This window comes from Schistocerca americana, chromosome 2 (genome assembly GCF_021461395.2).
Source record: "Schistocerca americana isolate TAMUIC-IGC-003095 chromosome 2, iqSchAmer2.1, whole genome shotgun sequence".
NCBI lineage: Eukaryota > Metazoa > Arthropoda > Insecta > Orthoptera > Acrididae > Schistocerca > Schistocerca americana.
The window spans coordinates 654,267,916-654,290,063 of record NC_060120.1 but is presented as its reverse complement, the minus strand read 5'-3'; the positions used below and the strand labels follow the sequence as shown (position 1 = coordinate 654,290,063).

The window sequence follows — 22,148 nt, the reverse complement described above, 5'->3', positions numbered from 1 at the left end:
TCTGTGGGACCACCTCGATCGATCGGGCTGTAAGCGCCATGGGTCCTCAACCGACAAACCTAACTCAGCTGGCCACGGGACGGGAGTGGGCTTGTCTTCTCACCCCTGTCGGTTCCTTCCAGAACCCAATTCATTCTCTTCCTGAATGTCTTGCAGCGGTCCGCGCTGCAACAGATGGTTATTCACGGTTATGACAGGTGGCCACATTAATGTGCCTAGACAGTTCATATTGGTTAACTCTGCTACGAACATATGCTCTTGGCCTTTTTAATAGTAAACTACTCTGTGATGCCAAACGCCTCTTTGCAGCTTCCGCCAGTGGAGTTGGCTCAGTATCTCCGACAAACTTCCGCGCTTATTAACGAACCTGTAACTCAACGCGCTGCTCTTCTTTGGATCTACTCTGTTTCCTCTGTCAGTTCCATCTACCAACTGTTTCCGGACAGTTGTCAATTCCTCTTGTGTCCATTGTCAACAGGTGCAGTCCCTATCCATCTTTAATCTGTGTTTATCCATGCAGCCTGGAATATAATACTAGCCAAAGTAGTCACCAGATGAACTGTAAGCAATGCTGCTACGCTGCTTCTGGTTGTCACTATGCACCGAAGTCAGCCCATGCGACACTAATGCTCGAAACATACACAGATACTTAGAATGAGTTGATCAACAGTAGTTAACACAGTCAGATATATAGTTACTATCCACTTGTTTAGAGCAACAGTTGAGAACAAATACTTAGGTAGATACTGTCTAGAAACAAACTGCTGACGTGTATATTCCAGTCGGCCGCGGTGGCCGAGTGGTTCTAGGCGCTTCAATCCGGAACCGAGCGACTGCTGCGGTCGCAGGTTCCAATCCTACCTCGGGCATGGATCTGTGTGATGTGCTTAGGTTAGTTAGGTTTAAGTAGTTCTAAGTTCTAGGGGACTGATGACCTCAGATGTTAAGTCCCATAGTGCTCAGAGCCATTTGAACCATTTTTTGTGCATTCGACTTCGCGGCTGCTGACTCCGCAGATAAAAACTGGGCGTATTGTAACGGCTGTTCATTGATAGACAGTCCACACTGTATGGTGGTCCGCGCACTGCAAACGCTGCTTCTTGTGAAGAAAGGTATACATATTGCTGGTTGGCTTTCACCTAGGATGCCGACACGACCTTATAGCTTAGGCTGAGTAATAAAAAGTATCAGCCTCAACACTTTACCGTCCACGGATGAAACATCTGCATGCCAAACTTGCGGTGATAAACTGCTTGCACAATGTATTGACAAAAACAGGACGATCACTTAACTACCTAACCACATCTGTATGACTCTGAGACGAGTTCATTCTAATAGCCGTCCATGTTACAGCCAATTTTTCTAGTAAATACACAACTCAAAAAAAGTTTTGCATCACCTCGGATCTGAGAGTTCCGGAACGTGTACAGAAAATTGGAATACAGGTCAACATAACCATCATTTCTGCCCTTTTTATTCCTCATGAAAACCACACATTGCATGTTGTACCACCATACAGCGAGACCTTCATAGGTGGTGGGGACGATCGCTGTACAAACCGGTACCTCTAATACCCAGTACCACGTCGTCTTGCATTGATGCATGCCTATATTCGTCGTGGCATACTATCGACAAGTTCATAAAGGCACTGTTGGTCCAGATTGTCCCAATCCTCAACGGCGATTCGGCGTAGATCCCTCAGAGTGGTTGGTGGGTCACGTCGTCCATAAACAGCCCTTTTCAATCTATCCCAGGCATGTTCGATAGGGTTGATGCCTGAAGAACATGCTGGCTACTCTAGTCGAGCGATGTCGTTATCCTCAAGGAAGTCATTCACTAGATGTGCACGATGGAGGCGCGAATTGTCGTCCATGAAAACGAATGTCTCGCCAAAGTGCTGTCGATATGGTTGCACTATCGGTCGCAAGATGGCATTCGCGTATCGTACAGCCGTTACGGTGCCTTCCATCACCACCAGCGGCGAACGTCGACCCCACATAATGCTACCCAAAAACAGCAGGGAACCTCCACCTTGCTTCACTCGCAGGATAGTGTGTCTAAGGCGTTCAGCCTGACCGGGTTGCCTCCAAACACGTCTCCGGCGATTGTTTGGTTGAAGGTATTTGGGACACTCATCGGTGAAGAGAACGTGATGCCAGTCCTGAGCGATCCATTCGGCATGTTGTTGGGCCCATTTGTACCGCGCTGTATGGTGTGGTTGCAAAGATAGACTTCGCCATGGACGTTGGGAGTGAAGTTGCGCATCACGCAGCCTACTGCGCACAGTTTGAGTCGTAACACTACGTCCTGTGGCTGTACTAAAAGCATTATTCAACATGCTGGTGTTGCTGTCAGGGTTCCTCCAAGCCATAATCAGTAGGTAGCTGTCATCCACTGCATCAGTAGCCCTTGGGCGGCCTGAGCGAGGCATGTCATCGACAGTTCCTGTCTCTCTGTATCTCCTCAATGTCCGACTAACATCACTTTGATTCATTCCGAGACGCCTGGACACTTCCCTTGTTGAGAGGCCTTTCTGGCACAAAGTAACAATGCGGACGCTATCGAACCGCGGTATTGACCTTCTAGGTACGGTTGAACTACATGCAACACGAGCCGTGTACCTCCTTCCTGATGGAATGACTGGAACTGATCGGCTGTCGGATCCCCTCCGTCTAATAGGCGCTGCTCATGCATGGTTGTTTACATCTTTGGGCGGGTTTAGTGACATCTCTGAACAGTCAAAGGGACTGTGTTTGTGATACAATATCCAAGTCAACGTCTATCTTATGGAGTTCTGGGAACCGGGGTGATGCAAAATTTTTGGTTATGTGTGTAATTCTTTTATCAGGATGGGTATATTAGTTGCCTTCTGTCACTGGCGTCTAAATTAAAGTGTTTATTCAGCATAAGCAAGCAGGAAGAATATTGTGTAGAGTAGATAACCAAACACCTTGCAGAAATATTTTTGAGGCTTTGGAAGTTTTACGCTCACTTTTAAGTCTATTTAATAGTTAATTTTTATACTGCTTAAAATAGATACAAATTTTGACTGGAAATTTATCATCGTAATCACAGTAAAGACACAAAAATAATTTTCCTTTCGACTTTGTCTCCTTGTGCGGTGTTCAGAGTGGAATTGTGTATGTTCTGATGCAAATGTATCTAGCAAGTTACTAGCTATTATAAAAAATGAAGAATGCATACAAATCAAAAAGAAAATTTAAAACATATTTCATTAATCACACATTTTTTAAACTACTTATATTCAAGCATTGATAATTCCAGCAGGTTATAAGGGAAATAACAGTGTCAATTATAAAGTTGCACGGGATGCCGCCGTTTACTGTAAACACGTCTGTTGATGTAGATGAACGTAAATATTTTATTTGAAAATGTTAAGTGGGGTCATAGGGGGCATGATAAAGGTAGCTACTCAAAAATATTTATTACAAGACTTGTAACGTATTCTGGTCCCTAAATTTTTATATCACATTTTAGAAATAAACAAAAAGGAAAACATTTTGACATAATTCAGTGGCTATCACTGCAAACAAACACAATAAGGGATAATAAGGGTTGATCTTCCCTTCATCATGTCACCAAAGATGGAGAACAAGATGAGAATGGCCAACGATATGTTGACAAATCGCTTGATTATTCTTCAAAGCAACCATCATTCCATTGTCCATAAGTGATATGGGTAGAGTTAATAACTCAGTGCGGACCGCTACACGCAGGGTTTAATGACCCAATGATGACGAGGTCAGTGATGGAGCACAAGCTTGTAATGAGTGAGGATAATGTTATAAATCTTTCGTTGGTTATTGAAAGCAACTGTCCAAGATTGTGCCATCATCATTTTATCTAAGTAACAGACAACCCTTATCTGAATGGTTGTACAAGGCTTTGCACTTCTCTCGTATATGATTATAGTGTCGCGGTCGCCGTGTCAATCAGTTTTGTACAGTCAGCACGGTTACGATACTCATCTGGATCTCGACCTGGAGAGTGTCTGCAGTGTTGACAGCTGCCGCGGTCAGGAGTACTCACACTCTGTAAACAGATGTAATACTACGCCGCTAGCCACCTTCTTTTATTTTCGAATCTGAAAGGTCCACATATCACAAGAAATAGTTATGAAAGATGTGAATATCATAAGAAACATCAGTTTTTTGGTCTGTTTGCCATTATAAGTATCTTTGCATGCCGTAACAAATGAGTGATGCGTATTCTTTGCTACCAGAGATTGTAGGACTGGGCAGAGCTCAGGCGAACGAGAGGGTCCTTTGCGGAAAAAGAGAGAGAGAGAGAGAGAGAGAATGTTGGATCGTGGCTGAGTAATGAGCCTGGTTGGCCGACGTGCAGCGTTTTATTTAAGAGGCTGTCTAGTGTGTAACTGAGGAAATGGGACGAATTTGAGAGGATCTTGTAGAGAGACGAAAATTTTGTAAAAAGGTAATGTACAGTGAGTTTTACTTGCAAGCCGAGTAATTACTGTAGCGTAAAGTTTTCACTGTGATTGACAACATTTATATGTTGGTATCCAGGATGAATTATGAGTCATGTGTTTTGTATTCAATTATCTATCTCCAGTCACTATTAGTTAAATGTATTTCATTAGGAAAGCAGTGAATAAGTTTTTGTTGTTGTTGTTGTTGTGGTCTTCAGTCCAGAGACTGGTTTGATGAAGCACTCCATGCTACTCTATCCTGTGCAAGCTTCTTCATCTCCCAGTACCTACTGCAACCTGCATCCTTTTCCATCGAATTTAATTCCTACTCCGAATTTTTCTTTTGTTTCCTTCACTGCTTGCTCAATATACAGATTGAATAACATCGGGGAGAGGCTACAACCCTGTCCCACTCCCTTCCCAACCGCTGCTTCCCTTTCATGTCCCTCGACTCTTATAACTGCCATCTGGTTTCTGTAAGAATTGTAAATAGCCTTTCGTTCCCTGTATTTTACCCCTGCCATCTTCAGAATTTGAAAGAAAGTATTCAACATTGTCAAAAGCTTTCTCTAAGTCTACAAATGCTAGAAAACGTAGGTTTGCCTTTCTTTAATCTATTTTATAAGATAAGTCGTAGGGTCAGTATTGGCTCACGTCTTCCAACATTTCTACAGAATCCAAACTGATCTTCGCCGAGGTCGGCTTTTACCAGTTTTTCCATTCGTCTGTAAAGAATTCGTGTTAGTATTTTGTAGCCGTGGCTTATTAAACTGATAGTTCGGTAAGTTTCACATCTGTCAACACCTGCTTTCTTTGGGAATGAAATTATTATATTCTTCTTGAAGTCTGGGGGTATTTCGCCTGTCTCATACATCTTGCTCACTAGATGGTAGAGTTTTGTCAGGGCTGGCTCTCCCAAGGCTATCAGTAGTTCTAATGGAATTTTGTCTACTCCCGGGACCTTGTTTCGGCTTAGGTCTTTCAGTGCTCTGTCAAACTCTTCCTGCAGTATCATATCTCCACTTTAATCTTCATCTACATCCTCTTCCATTTCCATAATATTGTCCTCAAGTACATCACCCTTGTACAGACCCTCTATATACTCCTTCCACCTTTCTCTTCTTTGCTTAGAACTGGGTTTCCATCTGAGCTCTTGATATACATACAAGTGGTTCTCTTTTCTCCAAAAGTCTCTTTAATTTTCCTGTAGGCAGTATCTATCTTACCCCTAGTGAGATAAGCCTCTACATCCTTACATTTGTCCTCTAGCAATGCCTGCTTAGCCATTTTGCACTTCCTGTCAATCTCATTTTTGAGACGTTTGTATTCCTTTTTGCCTTCTTCATTTACTGCATTTTTATATTTTCTCCCTTCATCAATTAAATTCAATATATCTTCTGTTACCCAAGGATTTCTACTAGCCCTCGTCTTTTTACCTACTTGATCCTCTGCTGCCTTCACTATTTCATCCCTCAAAGCTACCTATTCTTCTTCTACAGTATTTCTTTCCCCACTCTTGTCAACCGTTCCCTAATGTTCTTCCTGAAACTCTCTACAACCTCTGGTTCTGTCAGTTTATCCAGATCCCATCTCCGTAAATTCCCACCTTTTTGCAGTTTCTTCAGTTTTAATATACGGTTCATAACCAATAGATTGTGGTCAGAGTCCACATCTGTCCCTGGAAATGTCTTACAATATAAAAACTGGTTCCCAAATCTCTGTCTTATCATTATTTAATCTGCAACTTTCGAGTATCTCCAGGCCTCTTCCATGTATACAACCTTCTTTTATGATTCTTGAACCAAGTGTTAGCTATGATTAAGTTATGCTCTGTGCAAAATTCTACCAAGCGGCTTCCTCTTTCATTCCTTACTCCCATTCCATATTCACCTACCACGTTTCCTTCTCTTCCTTTTCCCTACTATCGGATTCCAGTCACCCATGACTATTAAATGTTCGTCTCCCTTCACTGTCTGAATAATTTCTTTTATCTCATAGTACATTTCATCAATCTCTTCGTCATCTGCGGAGCTAGTTGGCATATAAACTTGTACTACTGTGGCAGGCGTGGGTTTCGTATATATCTTTGACACAGTAATGCGTTCACTATGCTGTTTGTAGTAGCTTACCCGCACTCCTATTTTCCTATTCATTATTAAACCTACTCCTGCGTTACCCTATTTGGTGCTGTATTTAGTTAGCTTAATGACATCATTTCTCGTCACCAGGAACAATACGTGGTAGGAATGGTCGGTGCTGTTCACGAGCCATTGACGTCGAGCAAGTAGAGATCCACATATAGCCACCCCGCCGGTTTTAGTCATCGTGGCTTAGAGCGTGTTGTACCCATAGACCCGATTTCGCAACCTTCTCCATTGCATGGAAATGTCACATGATGGAGGAATGATTACATTTCATCTCATTAGACAGTTCTCGAGTACAGTGACATCTATCATTGTGGGTTAATGCCTTTAAACGATCTCCATCAAACCGTGAAGGTCTTCCTGAAGGTGGAGAGTCACTATCGTCAAAACAAACCTCATTAAAAAAGAGAAAACCATTTTCTTGCCATGCTCTGTTCAACGCCCCATACAAGGAGAAAATGTGTGTAGCTTCCTCTGATTTTTCTCCCTTCGATTGCACTCAAACAGAAGAACGTCGGAAATGTTCCGATCGCACCACTTGGGACTGCATCTTCTAGCGTCCACGGCTTCACTAACTATCTGTAAATCTGAAAAAGACAATATGTTAATTCAAATAGCAACAGTGAACTACAGATAAAAAAATGGCAATCGATACATAAATACTTGACAATGGAATAACAACATGACAACAAAAACGATACGAACATCTGCAACAACCTAATAGATCAAAGTACAGGGTGATCAAGAAGTCAGTATAAATTTGAAAACTGAATAAATCACGGAATAATGTAGATAGAAAGGTACAAATTGACACACATGCTTGGAATGACATGTGGTTTTATTAGAACCAAAAAAACACAAACGTTCAAAAAATGTCCGACAGATGACGCTTCATCTGATCAGAATAGCAATAATTAACATAACAAAGTAAGACAAAGCAAAGATGATGTTTTTTATAGGAAATGCTCAATATGTCCACACATCATTCGTCAACAACAGCTGTAGTCGAGGAATAATGTTGTGAACAGCACTGTAAAGCACGTCCGGAGTTATGGTGAGGCATTGGCGCCGGATGTTGTCTTTCAGCATCCCTAGAGATGTCGCTCGATCTCGATACACTTGCGACTTCAGGTAACCCCAAAGCCAATAAACGCACGGACTGAGGTCTGGGGACCTGGGAGGCCAAGCATGACGAAAGTGGCGGCTGAACACCAAACGACGCGCGCAAGAGATCTTTCACGTATCAAGCAATATGGGGTGGAGCGCCATCCTGCATAAACATCGTACGTTCCAGCAGGTGTTTATCAGCCAGGCTGGGTATGATGCGATTCTGTAACTTAGCGCCATATCTCTCTCCCGTCACGGTAGCAGTTTTTCTGTCCAGCGCCATCTGTCGGACATTTTGTGAACCATTTTTTTTTTTTTTTTTTGTTCTAATAAAACCCCATGTCATTCCAAGCATGTGTGTCAATTTCTACCTCTATGCCTACATTATTCCGTGGTTTATTAAGTTTTCAAATTTATACTGACTTTTTGATCACCCTGTACATGGGTAACATTGTAATCGGAATTTAATATTACCTGCTTTCACATTGCTAGCCAGAGGCTATAGCACACACAGCTTCCACCTAGGAATTAAGTTCGAACCTCGTACATCTGCTTCTACTTGATCCGCCCTGCCCAATGGCCGTTGGCTTCTACTGTGGCCTGCGTCTTTCTAGTCGTGTTAGTTTCAGTTTGTAAACAAAAGGTCTCATGTTACAGTGGTCAAAGACGATTTCCATGCTGCCATGTCCGCGGGACACCGACCTCTATCTGCGGCTCTCGTGTTCCTCCTCATCGCCGCCGCCGTCGGCAGCGTCTGCCGTTGACGGAGACGCCGCGGGAGACCCAGACTTTGGCTGTGCAGCCTGTGGCGGTGCTATCAACTCTGCGCTCCTCATCTCTCAAAAGACCAAGAAATGTGATAGCCATTAGCGGTGTGTCGCCTGAACGTCGAAGGGTTGAATTCTGCTGCAGGAAAGTCGAATAAGATGACTTTGACTCGACCTTGCCACAGTAAATTCCGCTATCTCTTACAAAAGTGATGAAGTTATCCGTTATTGATGATTACAGAGTGAAGAACTGGATACGACAATGTGGATGAATGCCCAAAGAAACATATTGGATTAAGCACACTCTTTAGGCCAAAGAATATCTACTTTCTTTGGTTTTTACTTTGTTATTTGGGCAACTGAACGTTGATATGTTTTCGGTGGATAGTTCATCTGTATGTTGATACAAAATTACGTATTATAATACGACAAGAATAAAAAGTAAAACGGAAAACATTTTAGTAGTTAGCACTACTGATTTCTTATTTTAATTTGGATAACGACCATTCATGACGTTTCACACAAACGTTAAGTGGCGTGCAGGATTTCGTTTAATAACGAAACGAAGAACAAAGTCAGAGTAGCTACATCAGCCACCGACCGTAGGGGTTCGAAGTGAACAGTTCCTTGTACAATGGCATATTACAGATCACGATTGCATTTATACGCACTAACATTGGGAGAAAGGTGTTCCCTTTCTGTTTATGCCACATTTAATAGTCAGTCCATTTTATGAGGGGCAGTCAAATGAAAACCGAAGATATTCCCAATCGAGAACAGGGAATAGTTACATTCAAAAGTAATCACCACACGCGCTAAGACATTTCGCAGAACGCGGTCGCTCGCTAACGGATCCAAAACCGCACCCAATCTGGCACTTTCTCGTTTGACTGAAACCGATGTTCATGCATGTCTCTTTCAGGTCACCAAAGATGCGAAAATCACGCGGTGAAAGATCCTGGCTGTACGGAGTTTGTTGCAGAGTTTCCCAAACAAATAACTGAAGCATAGCCTTCGTCCGTTTGGCAGTGTGGGGGCGGGCGTTATCATGCGACAGTATGACTCCGCGCGGCAGCATTCCGAACAGCGCGAGGGCATACGGCAAAGCCAATAGCGGAAATATCTCACATCTCCCCCCTCCGAAGAAAGCTTTTCACACAAGCTCCGATAAGGTCACACTGACCTTCTTCTTGGACTGCAGGGGCCCTCTGCTCGTCGAGTTCCTCGAGTGTGGAACCACAATCAACGCGCAGCGCTGTGAAGACACTTTTCAGAAACTGCGTCGCGCCATGATATCAAAATGCCCCGGAATGATGTCGGACGGAATCATCCTACTGCACGATAACGCCCGCACACAATCGGACGGAGGCTGTGCTTCATCGGTTTGGTTGGGAAACACTGTAACATCCTCCTTTCAGGCCCGATCTTTCACCGTGTCATTTTTACGACGTGGACGTCGGTTTCAGTCGGATGAGGAAGTGCAAGAGTGGCTGCGGTTGTGGATCCGTCAGTGACCGGCAGCGTTTGCGAAGCAGGAATTGATCGATTCATCTTCAAGTGGGATAAATCTTAAGGCATGTGGTGATTACTTTTGAGTGGGACCATTCCACAGTCAAAATGTGGCGGGTGTTCGGTTTCATTTGACTGTCCCTTGTATTTACAGTTTGTTTTATTCTGTGGTAGCATTTTCTGAGCTGATATGACCCTATTTATCGGTGAAGATGTAAATCTCTAGGCAATAACTTTTTTAATCGTCTAAATTAATCCTTGTCTATTTTAATATCCGTGTAAATAGCATCGATCTACTGCCGATGTTCTTGAACCACTTTGGATGAACGAACCTCTTTAGTACAATCTATTTCCATCTTTTTAATGGTAGTCATAAAAATTGATCTGAAAAACAATCATTCGATTTGTACGGGCGTGATTAGATTTAGTTATGAATTTTCTTGCTAAACCTTAGCCCATACGTTCAGTTCCAGTGTTTGTGTATGGATTGCGACAGTGCTATACCCTCACGTCCACGACCAGTTACAAACCCGTAATCCAACCACAGCAGATGATGGTAGTTTCTGTTGCGTCTCGGTGACGCACTATATCCTCTCTAAAATAGGCGAAACAGCACGAAGTGCTGTGTATCGTGAAGGGATGAGAATACCGAACTCACGCACACCCCACTACTGGAGCCAGCCAGAGTGGCCGAGCGGTTCTAGGCGCTACAGTCCGGAACCGCGCGACCGCTAGGGTCGCAAGTTCGAATCCTGCCTCGGGGATGGATGTGTATGATGTCCTTAGGTTAGTTAGGTTTAAGTAGTTCTAAGTTCTAGGGGACTGATGACCTCAGAAATTAAGTCCCGTAGTGCTCAGAGCCATTTTTGAACACCCCACTACTGGAAACATTAGAACCACCGCTTCACCTGGGATGACGCTCCTTAGAAGCCAAACTGATTGTCAAGCAGAACTACTTCAAGAGCTGGACAGGTTCAGTGACAATACTGGAGTTTACTTAACCAGCGCTATTGCATTAACAAATATACACCTCCCTATGCTCTCGAGCATGCCGAAGCCATTCACCACTGGAAGAAAGTTGTAAACTGTTGGCCAACTACCGAAAAACTGTTCTACTTGTCTCTGATGACACCTCCTATCAAGAATGAACTACCGGAGAGCATTAACAGCACGGAACACGTCGATCTAAATAAACAAAAAAACCAGTTATCGTATGCATGGAAGATCATCACTTGAGAATGACTCAACCGATATGGCTCATTTATTTTGTTTTGTTTTATTCGTAACTGTCAGGACAAAGTTTGTATGAAGTAAAACTTTTGGTTAATCCACTGGAGATGTCGGAAATATGTATAGTATTTTTATACGAAAATCTCAGTGAAAGAAATGTAACAGTCAATTTGGCAATTCTGCTGTCACACGTTTTCATAACAGAAACAGGTGACGTTCAGTTTGACAGTTCTGCTGTCGCATGTTTTCATAACAAGAACAAATTCCGCATTGAATGCTGATATTTTTCGAAGGAGAATAGTTCAAAATGGTTCAAATGGCTCTTAGCACTATGGGTCATCTGTGGTCATCAGTCCCCTAGAACTTAGAACTACTTAAACTTAACTAACCTAAGGACATCACACACATCCATGCCCGAGGCAGGATTCGAACCTCTGACCGTAGCGGTCACGCGGTTCCAAACTGAAGCGCCTAGAACCGCAAGGCCACCCCGGCCGGTGAAGGAGAATAGAATTCAAAGTAACATTTCAGCGCGTTATCCTGCGGTGGCGATCATATCCTTGGTGCGTTGCAAGGATTGAATTGATATCAGTTCGTGGTAATTTGGTGTGTTGCAAGCATTTAATTGATTTCCATTCTTGGCTAAGATTGATAGACTGCCGACGCTGAGACTAAACCAAGAGAGATATAAACATGTTAGTCAATAATAACTTCCTGTTAAACCGGCTGCGAGAAACAATATGCACGCTGTACTGTGAAAATGTGCGTCTTTGTTTTCCTTTACGCAGTCATTATTAAGATAAAACAGAAAAGCTGTGTTGATTACTAACTTCGTAGTCCTACCTGTTCGTAGATGAAAACCATGCGAAATACTGTCATTAAAGCCACTATACTCACAGATGCAGCAGCTGGAGAGAACAGGCTCTGCTGACGGTATACTACGCCTTTCACATGGCTGGCAACGAGTTCTACACAACGCTGGTGACTACTTTGAAGGACAGTAACAGGTGCAAACATGTAACGCTTTTGTATCGGTTGTGAATAAAAAGTTGCCACTATTTAAGTTCCAACCCTCGTATGTAGCCTGACGAGACTTTCATTAATCGGAAACGGATAGTCTTCCACATTTCGTGCTATTTGTTGTGATCTTAGAAGAAAAATCGACTGACCGAAATCACAAACAACACTTCTCCATCTCAATGATTCCACAGTCCTAAGCAAGAGAATACCAGGCATCTCTTGAGGGGGTAGCCGTCCCGGATCTGTGTCCATCTTTCTTACTATCACATTGAGCTAAATGCCTCACAGGTCCATCTGACGTTAAACCTCAGAAGACAGTACCATTTAGAAATACGCTGGAGGTATTGGAAGCTTTATGTGCAACGTAAAGAATTACAATGCACCTGGAGAATCGCTTAAAAATTGCGATTCTGGCTTGAATATTACATCCCTTTCTCTTTACAGAAGGGTTAACTGGAGTTTAACGTATCAGTAAACATGCGAAATTATTGTAATATTTTAAGCGAAAGATTTTGATGCTATTTCTGCTAACAATCTCATATCCTCTTCAGCCCAGTGGTATCACATATGATATCTCCAGGTTTTATCTCGGGTGCGTAGGCAGCTGAAGTTTTTCTGGCCTGTGGTATCATGTACAACAGGCACTGGGCTTTATGGAATCACAATTGTTCGTTCTACTGCCGAGCCGCGCAAAGAGATCAAAGTGAAGAAAGTGCATCAGAAGAGGAAACTGTGCTTCACGCTCAGATCATAGAAAGAAATGTTCTGGAGGCATTCAAATGAGAAAGAATAAGAGTGCTATTAAAAGAGTTACTGTCTTCCAGTAGGTACTTTACTCAGAAAACTTATTTGCCTTTTCAGTTTTCGTATGGGTGGCACTTCTGCTAACCTCCAGTGTAATACTGCTGCCAGCAACTCAGCAACCACAGATCCATCATCACTACTTTATCCGGTTTTAGAGAAAGAATGGGCTGCCATTCGTCCACAGGTATTCAGACACCTCATTGAATGCGTCTCCAGAAGAATTCAAGCTGGTCGCACCCCATGTTAATGTCTACTAACAGGTGTCCAGATACTTTTGGTCATATTCTACACGAAGGTTTCGAGGCACGCTGCTTTTCGCTCTGTGGGGGATCAGCATATGCACCTTACGAAAAGTTGGGTGCAGGTGTGGGACATAAACATGATGGACATTTTTTTCCAAAATGCGTCAACGATGCAAATCGCCTCCGAATTGTTTCTCTACTGTGCATAGTACACAATGCTGTAGAATGCGTTCATAACATTCCAAATTTAAGAGGACCAATATGTAATCACGAGAAACCCTCCCATACCGTAACAACACCTCCACTGTACTTCACTACTGGAACCACACATGATGGCATCTAACGTCCTGCAAGCATTCGTCAAACCGTAGGGTATATCGAGATTCGCTACTCCAAATCACTCGTTTTCAGTGTTCCACTGTCCAGCGGAGTACCTACTGGAAGACAGTAACTCTTTTAATAGCACTCTTAATCTTTCTCATTTGAATGCCTCCAGAATATTTCCACAGAGGAACTCAAGAAGCCATTTGAATATTTTCCATAGACTTTCTTCGTTCATGTTTTGAGGATATGACTCAGTTCACAAATATTAGGTATTTCGGTAGAATAGGAAAATTACTTCATTCTACCATAGGAGAAAAGCAGAAGTTTTGGGGAGTCAGTATTTTTGCAGAACTTTTAGGTGTACCACAAGTAAGAATGTGCTGGCAGAGGAAAAATAGGTATCCACCAACTGCAGACAATGTTTTAAAGGGAGAGGTTTTATCTCTTAATGATTATTCTAAAATTAGTTGATGACTTACAGCTAATGGAAGTTGTGGTGCCAAGTGTGTAGTTGGACATATGTTGTAATGGCCAGCAAATATGAACAATATGCGTGATGTTTATGACAGCTTTTCGGTAAAAAAGCAACATCCATCTGTATAGTTGTGTGTTTAATTGTCCTGGTGAAGTCCCAAGGTATCTTATCTACAAAATATTCACTACTGTTTCAAAAAATTTTGAAGGTCATTCGTTACTGATTAGCATTAACACGATGCAATTAACACAAATGTATCTCACTTGTACTTTTAATATGTGCTTGGGACTGAAGAGGCGTAGAATGAAAACCTAGTATCTCAGAAAAATTATGCGTGGTTTTCTCCCTTACTATGATTGCCTAACAATAGGGACGAGTTTATCATTATAAGCCGACGATGTGTAGTTGATGCTGTTTACATCTGCCTAAAACTGAAGCAGGCTGTACATTTGTTTTCTAATGACAGCGGTGTACTGCGTGATGAAGGTCGCCGTTGTCACCAAGAGAGGCTTGCTCATAAGAGCGTAGTCTTGTCTGGGCAGGCAGGCACGCTGTGTGGCAGCAGCTAGGTACAATTTTTGCCATTCTGTTGCATTACTGTTAGGTGTGAACAATATTCCTCTGTATACATGTCTTGATTCCGAATAATCTGTTATACGCTCTTCCATTATCCTGTCTTCCAATTCCTGGCGTAGAAGCCTGTGAATGCATTTACCTGATGGATGTTTACAGGAAATGCAGTTGTTAAAGTCTTCCTTGATCAACAAAATGTATCTTGTCAAATGAGCACATGAGATCTAGCGGCTCTGAGAAAGGACTCGGGGCTACAACATTACAGAGAAGAATCGCTTCTCAGCCCTTCAGCTACTTATTAATGCATGTAGAACCCCATAAACGAATTACCCCTATTGGCCAAGAGCAGGAAAGCTTCGCGGTTACTGGCCGAGGATAACAGTTCATAATTGATAAATTGGACGAATTTACTCAATAGGCAGATAAAAACTCGCATAAAGTGTAGCGAGATGGCATGCAACGGGTGTACAACGTGCATGCGACAACATGTGTGCGACGTGTGGTAAAAGGAAGCATTGGAATTAATTTGTTGGTTTCTTAATGTCAGACGGACGATTATTTACATCGTACAGTTACAGCTGTATTGCATGTCTCTTTTCTATAAGAATGGACGCATTTGCAGTCATCATGCCAATTGAGCAAATTAATTACATGGCATGGGCCTCAAATGATCCCTGCCAGTATGATGATGTGATTGGTCAATCTCATTCCCTTAACCTCTGCACCTCTCCCAATCCCTCTGCTCCCCTGCGCCCCCCCCCCCCCCACCCACTAGTGACCTTCAATATAAAAAGCACAATTGCATCACCTGTAATTTTACATTGAAGTGTGCTGACTTTGGCATTCCAAAATGCCCACTGATACAGCACTATTGTGTATAGGGAATAAAAGGAATGGAATATAATGGTTAAGCAGCTACTCTTAAGCCACCTTAACTGTAATGAATGCTAAATGTCACTCAAGATGTTGTAAAGAGTAAATATCCGCTGGACAGTGGAACACTGAAAACGTGTGATTTGGAGTAGCGTATCCCGATATACCCTGTGGCAATCAAATGGAAGGGTTTTGGTTTGACGAATGCTTGCAGGACGTTAGATGCCATCATGTGTGGTTCCAGTAGTGAAGTGCAGTGGAGGTGTTGTTACGGTATGGGAGGGTTTCTCGTGATTACATTTTGGTCCTCTTAAATTTGGAATGTTATGAACGCATTCTACAGCATTGTGTACTATGCACAGTAGAGAAACAATTCGGAGGCGATTTGCATCAGCATGACAATGCACCTTGTCATAAACTGGCGAAGAGCTGACTTCTGCGACAGGAAAATCGAATGGGACGACTTTGAAACAGTCCTGCCTCAGTAATGTATTCTATCTCGCACAAGAATAATGAAGAATCAGACTCTTATATTACATTACATTATACATTAAACGTAATGGAACGATGAAATGGTTGGGGACATGAATTGTTGGTGCCAATTGCGACTACCTAGAAGTTACTCCAGGATGCAGAGTGTTGATGACACAAGACGTAGAAGTTATCATGCACTGGAAAGCATAGTTAGCAAGTGACCGGCATTGAGAAGTGCCTGAAACCAACCTTAGGGTTGCTGTATGGTCGTCACAACACTAGTGAAAGCTTGTTTTTGGTTACGGTCGCATTTGCATAATCACATGTTTGTATGCGTCGTGCAGCTGTTAAAAGATTAAATTGTATTTCGTAGATAAAATCACGATCTTCAAGCAAACACCCGATATGAGTTTAGTACTCAGGGTGTGAAAGTTGAAAGGTGCAACGAATGAATGTCACGTAGAGCATCATGTCTCCAAACAGTGTCAAATAAGAAAGCGTCCTACATCAGAAACGAAGAGCGAGAATGCGAAAAGAAAACTGAACACAGAGTAATGTATACACTATATGATAAGAATCACTACAATAAATTCACGGTGTATCTAATGCAGCACATGCGACACATTAACACAGCATTGCGTCGAGGGAGCCAAGCGGCTGTTATCTGTAACGCTACATCAATACTCAGTGGAATTTCCACCAAACAGGGGAGACCGCATGTAATTGACATACATTTTGGTTGTTGACTTTTCTATTGTTTTGTGCAATTTTTGGTGAAATTCAGGTAAATGCTGCAGGTAGCTTAGCGTTTTTACGACAAAATAACGTAGTGTGCGGTTAGTTGGCGTACCCGCAGGTGTCAGTTTGCATAAGCTGATATGAATAGGAATACTCAGGCAGAACATAGCAATGTTCTAGGAAAAACAATCTATCTTATCAAAACTTGGAGTAACTTCCGTAGCATTAAATCTTTCAAAAAAGAAACTGCTCATGAGGAAATAATCCTTCTACAAAAATAAATTCCGGTTGAATGAATAAACAACAGTATCAGCTTAAACTATCAACAAAAAATGAATTCTTCAAGAAAAATAAAATCTAATTATTATTATAACTAATGATTGCTGACCAAGCAGAATTAGCTCAATGTTTTAAATCAGTTGAAAATGTAGGACTTGGGTACTCGTTTATTTGAACACAAGGATCAATTTCCACACAATCTTACTTTGCTCATTGTCAACTAAATGATCCTCTTAGCCATCTTCAGATTTCCCCCCTTTTGACCATGGTGGAGACACAATTTCGTTTTCATCGGTTTCGACTATCTTCCCAGGCTAATATCGGGCATTGTACTTCACCAAAACAAAGGTATTTACAAGGAATTCAGGGTGATAAGAAGGCTGTTGTGAATGTGAGAGATTCAACGTTGATCTTGTTCGATATGACATGTTGGCATCTTTATGAGGATCTCCAACGTTTGTGGGAACTGTCGAATTAAAACCCTCACCATTGCCTTGGCAGGAGTTTCAGGGTGAAAACTCTTCGCCATGGTGTGTTTCTTCAACCTCTGAAGTGTCACCAGGGAAGGCCAGACTGTCGTCACTTTCGGCATCTTTAATGTATGACACTCCGTCAACACAACACGTAGTAGAAAATTCAAATCAGCACGCAATCACAAACATCAGAAGAAAGGGAAAGAGGGAAAGAAGATTAGGGTTTAACCTCCCATCGACATCGAGGTCATTAGAAACGGAGCACAAGCTCGGAGTTTTTCAAAAATGAGGACGGAAATTGGCCGTGCCATTTCAAAGGAACCTTCTCGGCATTTGACTGTAGAGATTTAAGACAATCACGGAAACCCTAAACTTGGATGCCCAGCCGCGGATTTGGACCGTCATCCTCCAGAATGAGAGACCAGTGTGCTAACTGAAGCGATAGGCAGCTGCTAGAGTGAGTGGTGAGGTGCTGGGACAATAAAGGCATATAAAATTTTAACAACAATTTATTAACATTAGGAGTCACTAAATAAACAAATAGTAAACACTTAATGTAGCAGCTCTTAAGGTTCTCGAGAAAACGCCTAGCGAGGCAGGATAAGTAACTGTCACAATTTTCCACCGAGAAATAATTTAGAAAGGCATTTGGTTACTGTTCTTTTAGCGCCGCAGACAAATACAAAGCTTAATAACAAACGGAAACTTCTCACGAAAATATTAAGGAAACATAGAATTCAAAAATTTTGAAAATGATCAAGGCCTTCTGACAGGTAAACAAATAAATAATAATTTAAAAAACAATGTTTACCGCCAAAAGCCAATTAATAGCTTGCAGTAAGTGGGGCACCTCAAAATTGTACTTAACAATCATAGAATGCCAGACTAGAGTACAGACGAGGCCCACCGAGTATAAGAAAAATAATTTTAGATCCAAATTCACCGAAGGTGGCTAGTTAGATTTAGAGACTGAAAACCGTCTCACGACAGTTTCAGTAAAGATTTATTTTAGTTTCTTTAACCAAAAGGAACCGCCATCAACGTCCACGTACAATCGATTTATTTAAGTAAAATGCCTTTTGTCACCAAATTAAAAAATCAAGTAAAACTTTTGCAGCAAAAAGCAAATTAAAGTTCTGAAAACAAAAAGAAATTCTTCATTGTCAATTACATAAAAGAAAATAAACAATTAGTGAAGTTGAAGGGGCAGAAACAGTAAATGCAAAATCTTTAAATTAATTTTTGCTCATTGGGGCAGGAGGGGGAGGCAGAATAACCGATAAAACCAGAAAATGGCGGTAATATCAAAAAGGGTCGGGCCACCCCAAAAATGTGGCTCAAGCATTCAAAAAATACAGTAGAAACGTGCAAATTTAACTAGCTGGCCAGCTGCTTGAAAAAAGTAGATAGATATCTCTATTAGCTACTGCATTCAGAAATTAAATAGTGCATCAAGGCGGCTCTTTGTTTTAAATTATTTGTCAACTATAGCCCTTGATAGCAGTACGTAGAACTATACATCGAGGCTCCCATTTGGACTGCTTCGCCATCTACGTACAATAACAATTAAAAAATTAGTAATCCCATGTTTCCCTTCGAACATAGGAAATTGTATTAATAAAGTTCCCATTAACAAGTTACACACGCACAAATCATCATCATAGCATAGACAATGACAATTAAAAATTAGTAATCCCATGTTTCCCTGCAACATAGGAAATTATATTAATAAAGTTCCCATTAACAAGTTACACACGCACAAATCATCTTCATAGTATAGACAAGAAAATAAAATTGAAACCAGTAAGGAGGTTTCAAAACAAACTTCTTAAAAACACAATCACCAAAAGAATAACAACATACACTGATGAGCCAAAACATTATGTCCACCTGCGTAACAGCTTGCATGTCCGACATTGGAACGAAATACATCGCTGATTCTGCGTATCAGGGACCCGACAGTTTGTTAGTGGGTGTGCGGAGGTACGTGGCGTTACGTGTCTCCGCACAGGTCATGTAATTCGCATAAATAATGGGCTGCTGATTTGAGTAAGCGGTGATGGCGCCAGATAGCGACCCAGATGTGTTCGATAGGATTTACATCAGACGAATTTGGTCGCCGAGACATCAAAGTAAGTTCACTGAAAGGCTCCTCAAACCACTGCAGTATTACGGTTCTGGCTCCGAGACACGAACAATAGGGTATTTGACAGTCTTCTGGAAATTGTCTTCATTTTATGCTTCTAACATGGTTGTTTTTCCTCTTGGATTTAAGTATTCTTCTATGAAAACGAAATAGAAATTCAAATAATTTGACAGCCCTCTAAAACGATCCATTCGAGTCATGTGATACCTGTGACGTCACTGCCTAGCTCGCTGCTTATACTGTCATAATACTAATTCACAGGTGTCGTCTAGTTTTGGAATTTACGTTTCGGAAAATGGGTTACAAATGACGTGCAGTAGCGTACTGTACAAATACACCTATAAAAACTCGTGAAAAATTGTTTTTGAGCGTTCCAGACAATGAGGAGATGCATAAAATGTAGTTGCACTGTAGGCCTACGGAAAATTGCCACCACGTCAACACACAAGTTCACTAACTTAATTTAAAATGTTTTGCACTGTGAAGTTAACATTAATTTATCTCCAAGATATGGTCTCCCACTGTTACAAAAAAAGATAGCGTCATTCAACGAAATAAAGTTCCTAGTGAAAATTGCCGTTTTTCCCAACTACACTGGTCTCGATTCCTCACAGTACCATTCTCCCTGACATGGGGATCATGTTAATTATGTTGATGAGAATCAGCTGGAATGTGGCATACGCATGTAGACTATGTGACATGTGGATGCTTGGGTTAATCTGAGGGCATGCATGGACAGCCAAAATGTGATTGTGAACCAGCTGCCAAGATGGGTATCTTCACATGTTAACACCAGTTGTGTCACTGTCTACCAGGTTAGCCAGTAGCTGCTCTGTGTGATTCACCACATTCTTTTGGAAAAGGTAAAATGAGTTTTTTTGAATTATTAATGAAAGGATACCAAGAAGTTTGCTTTTGACCCAAATTTTGTAAGACTTAAGGCTATGTAGATCAAAATGTTGGTAAAAAAATGTTGAAATACTTGAGCATAATATTGTGGGCATTCATTTATGTTTGTTTTAAACACTGACATTAAGCTGTTGCATTATGGGCAGTGTTGAGGTGTAATTAAGTTGATTCACTCTGATTGAACAATTAGTGCTGTTACTATGTATCTTGCTTGGTTCGATATTTGGACAATTAGAATTTGTGAACTCCTTGCCAAAATCCCTGCTGATGAATTAATCACTTCGAATTTTGCAGAAAAGTAGTCTCAGCCGTATATGTTCTCTGTCCTTAATGGGGTTTGGCGGTCAAGATAGAACTACAAAAGCATACTCCATCTTTCATAAATGTATGTGGGTACTGCACACTAGTAATGTATGACAGACAGCCCGAACCTATGTGTTGTGTAATTCTACTGATCACATTCATGCTGAGAGATTAGCAGGCAGGTGACACAGATTTCCCCTGGTGAGGCTCCAAGCCAAAGCCCTACAACCAGCCCTATGCAGATCCAACAGCTGTCCAAAATTTCTGTGAACAACAATCAACAGACCTGAAAGATGATTACAAGATGTAAAGGAATTTGCATAAAATTTACAACAGACCTTGAATACAATGAACATCAGTGGTACTACAGCTTCCTTTCTCACCAAAATGGACTGTAATGAATCCCCAGCATGAATATTAAACTGAGCAGCTGCTCCTAGTACAGGGTACTGCAAGAAATCTATCCCAAGCTGGGTTCTCAAATGAAAACCAGTTAATAAGAACAGAATTACCTGATCTTAACAAGGTATATGAAGAAACAGAGAAAAGGAACCAGAAAAGGGACAACAAAAGAACATGAACTGAACCAAGGCAAAGGAACAGAAGTACAAAATGTACAGAATATTGACCCATCTACATGAGAGAAAAGTCCTTTGATGCCTACACATTACGTAGGAAATATGGAAAGTAGTCACCAGTAACATTGCCTTTGAGATCGCCAATGGAGTTCTCATTGTGATCTCCAACGAAATCACCAACTAACCAGAAGTTAATGAGAAAAGGATGACCATGCAATGGAAGAAGACAAGGAAACAATGCTTTTGATAACAAGTCAGGCAGACATCAACAATGTAAGAAGTACTACAAACAAGATTAAAAAAAAAAAAAAACTGGAAGGAAATGACAGAACTCAGTATGGACATACCAGGTCTGACAATCAATACCAATGGGCAGATGTTGCTGGAGAACATATGGACCTAGAAATGGAGGAGATCCATGAAGTGGAAACTATAAGTGCAACAACACAGCTACAAACAACTGGGTGAGTGCCAAATGAAGTTGGCAGTCTAAATACTTTCAGCCATTTCACTACCACTGAAGTACTGAATGACTGGAACAAACATATAATATAACTATGCTCGACATAAGTAGGTTACAGAATGACATGAAGTTCATAGAGTTAATATTAAAAACTTACATGTTCCTGGTTTTTAAAGCAGTATAAAATGTAACCCAAGAAATTGTGTATAGTACAGCAATTCTAGTGAAGGATAGGACAGAGACCAAAGATGTTGGTTATTTAGAATC

General features: G+C 41.5%; 1 protein-coding gene across 1 annotated transcript in view; it reads left to right on the top strand.

Annotated features, from left to right (window-relative positions):
• The window catches only part of LOC124595487, a 95,757-nt gene extending 86,818 nt beyond the window's left edge, over positions 1 to 8,939 (top strand). Inside the window, exon 6 of the mRNA XM_047134248.1 lies at positions 8,359 to 8,939. Coding sequence (XP_046990204.1) covers positions 8,359 to 8,465 — 107 coding nt within the window. The 3' untranslated portion in view covers positions 8,466 to 8,939. The remainder of the gene's footprint in view (positions 1 to 8,358) is intronic.
• The last annotated feature ends 13,209 nt before the right edge of the window (positions 8,940 to 22,148 follow it).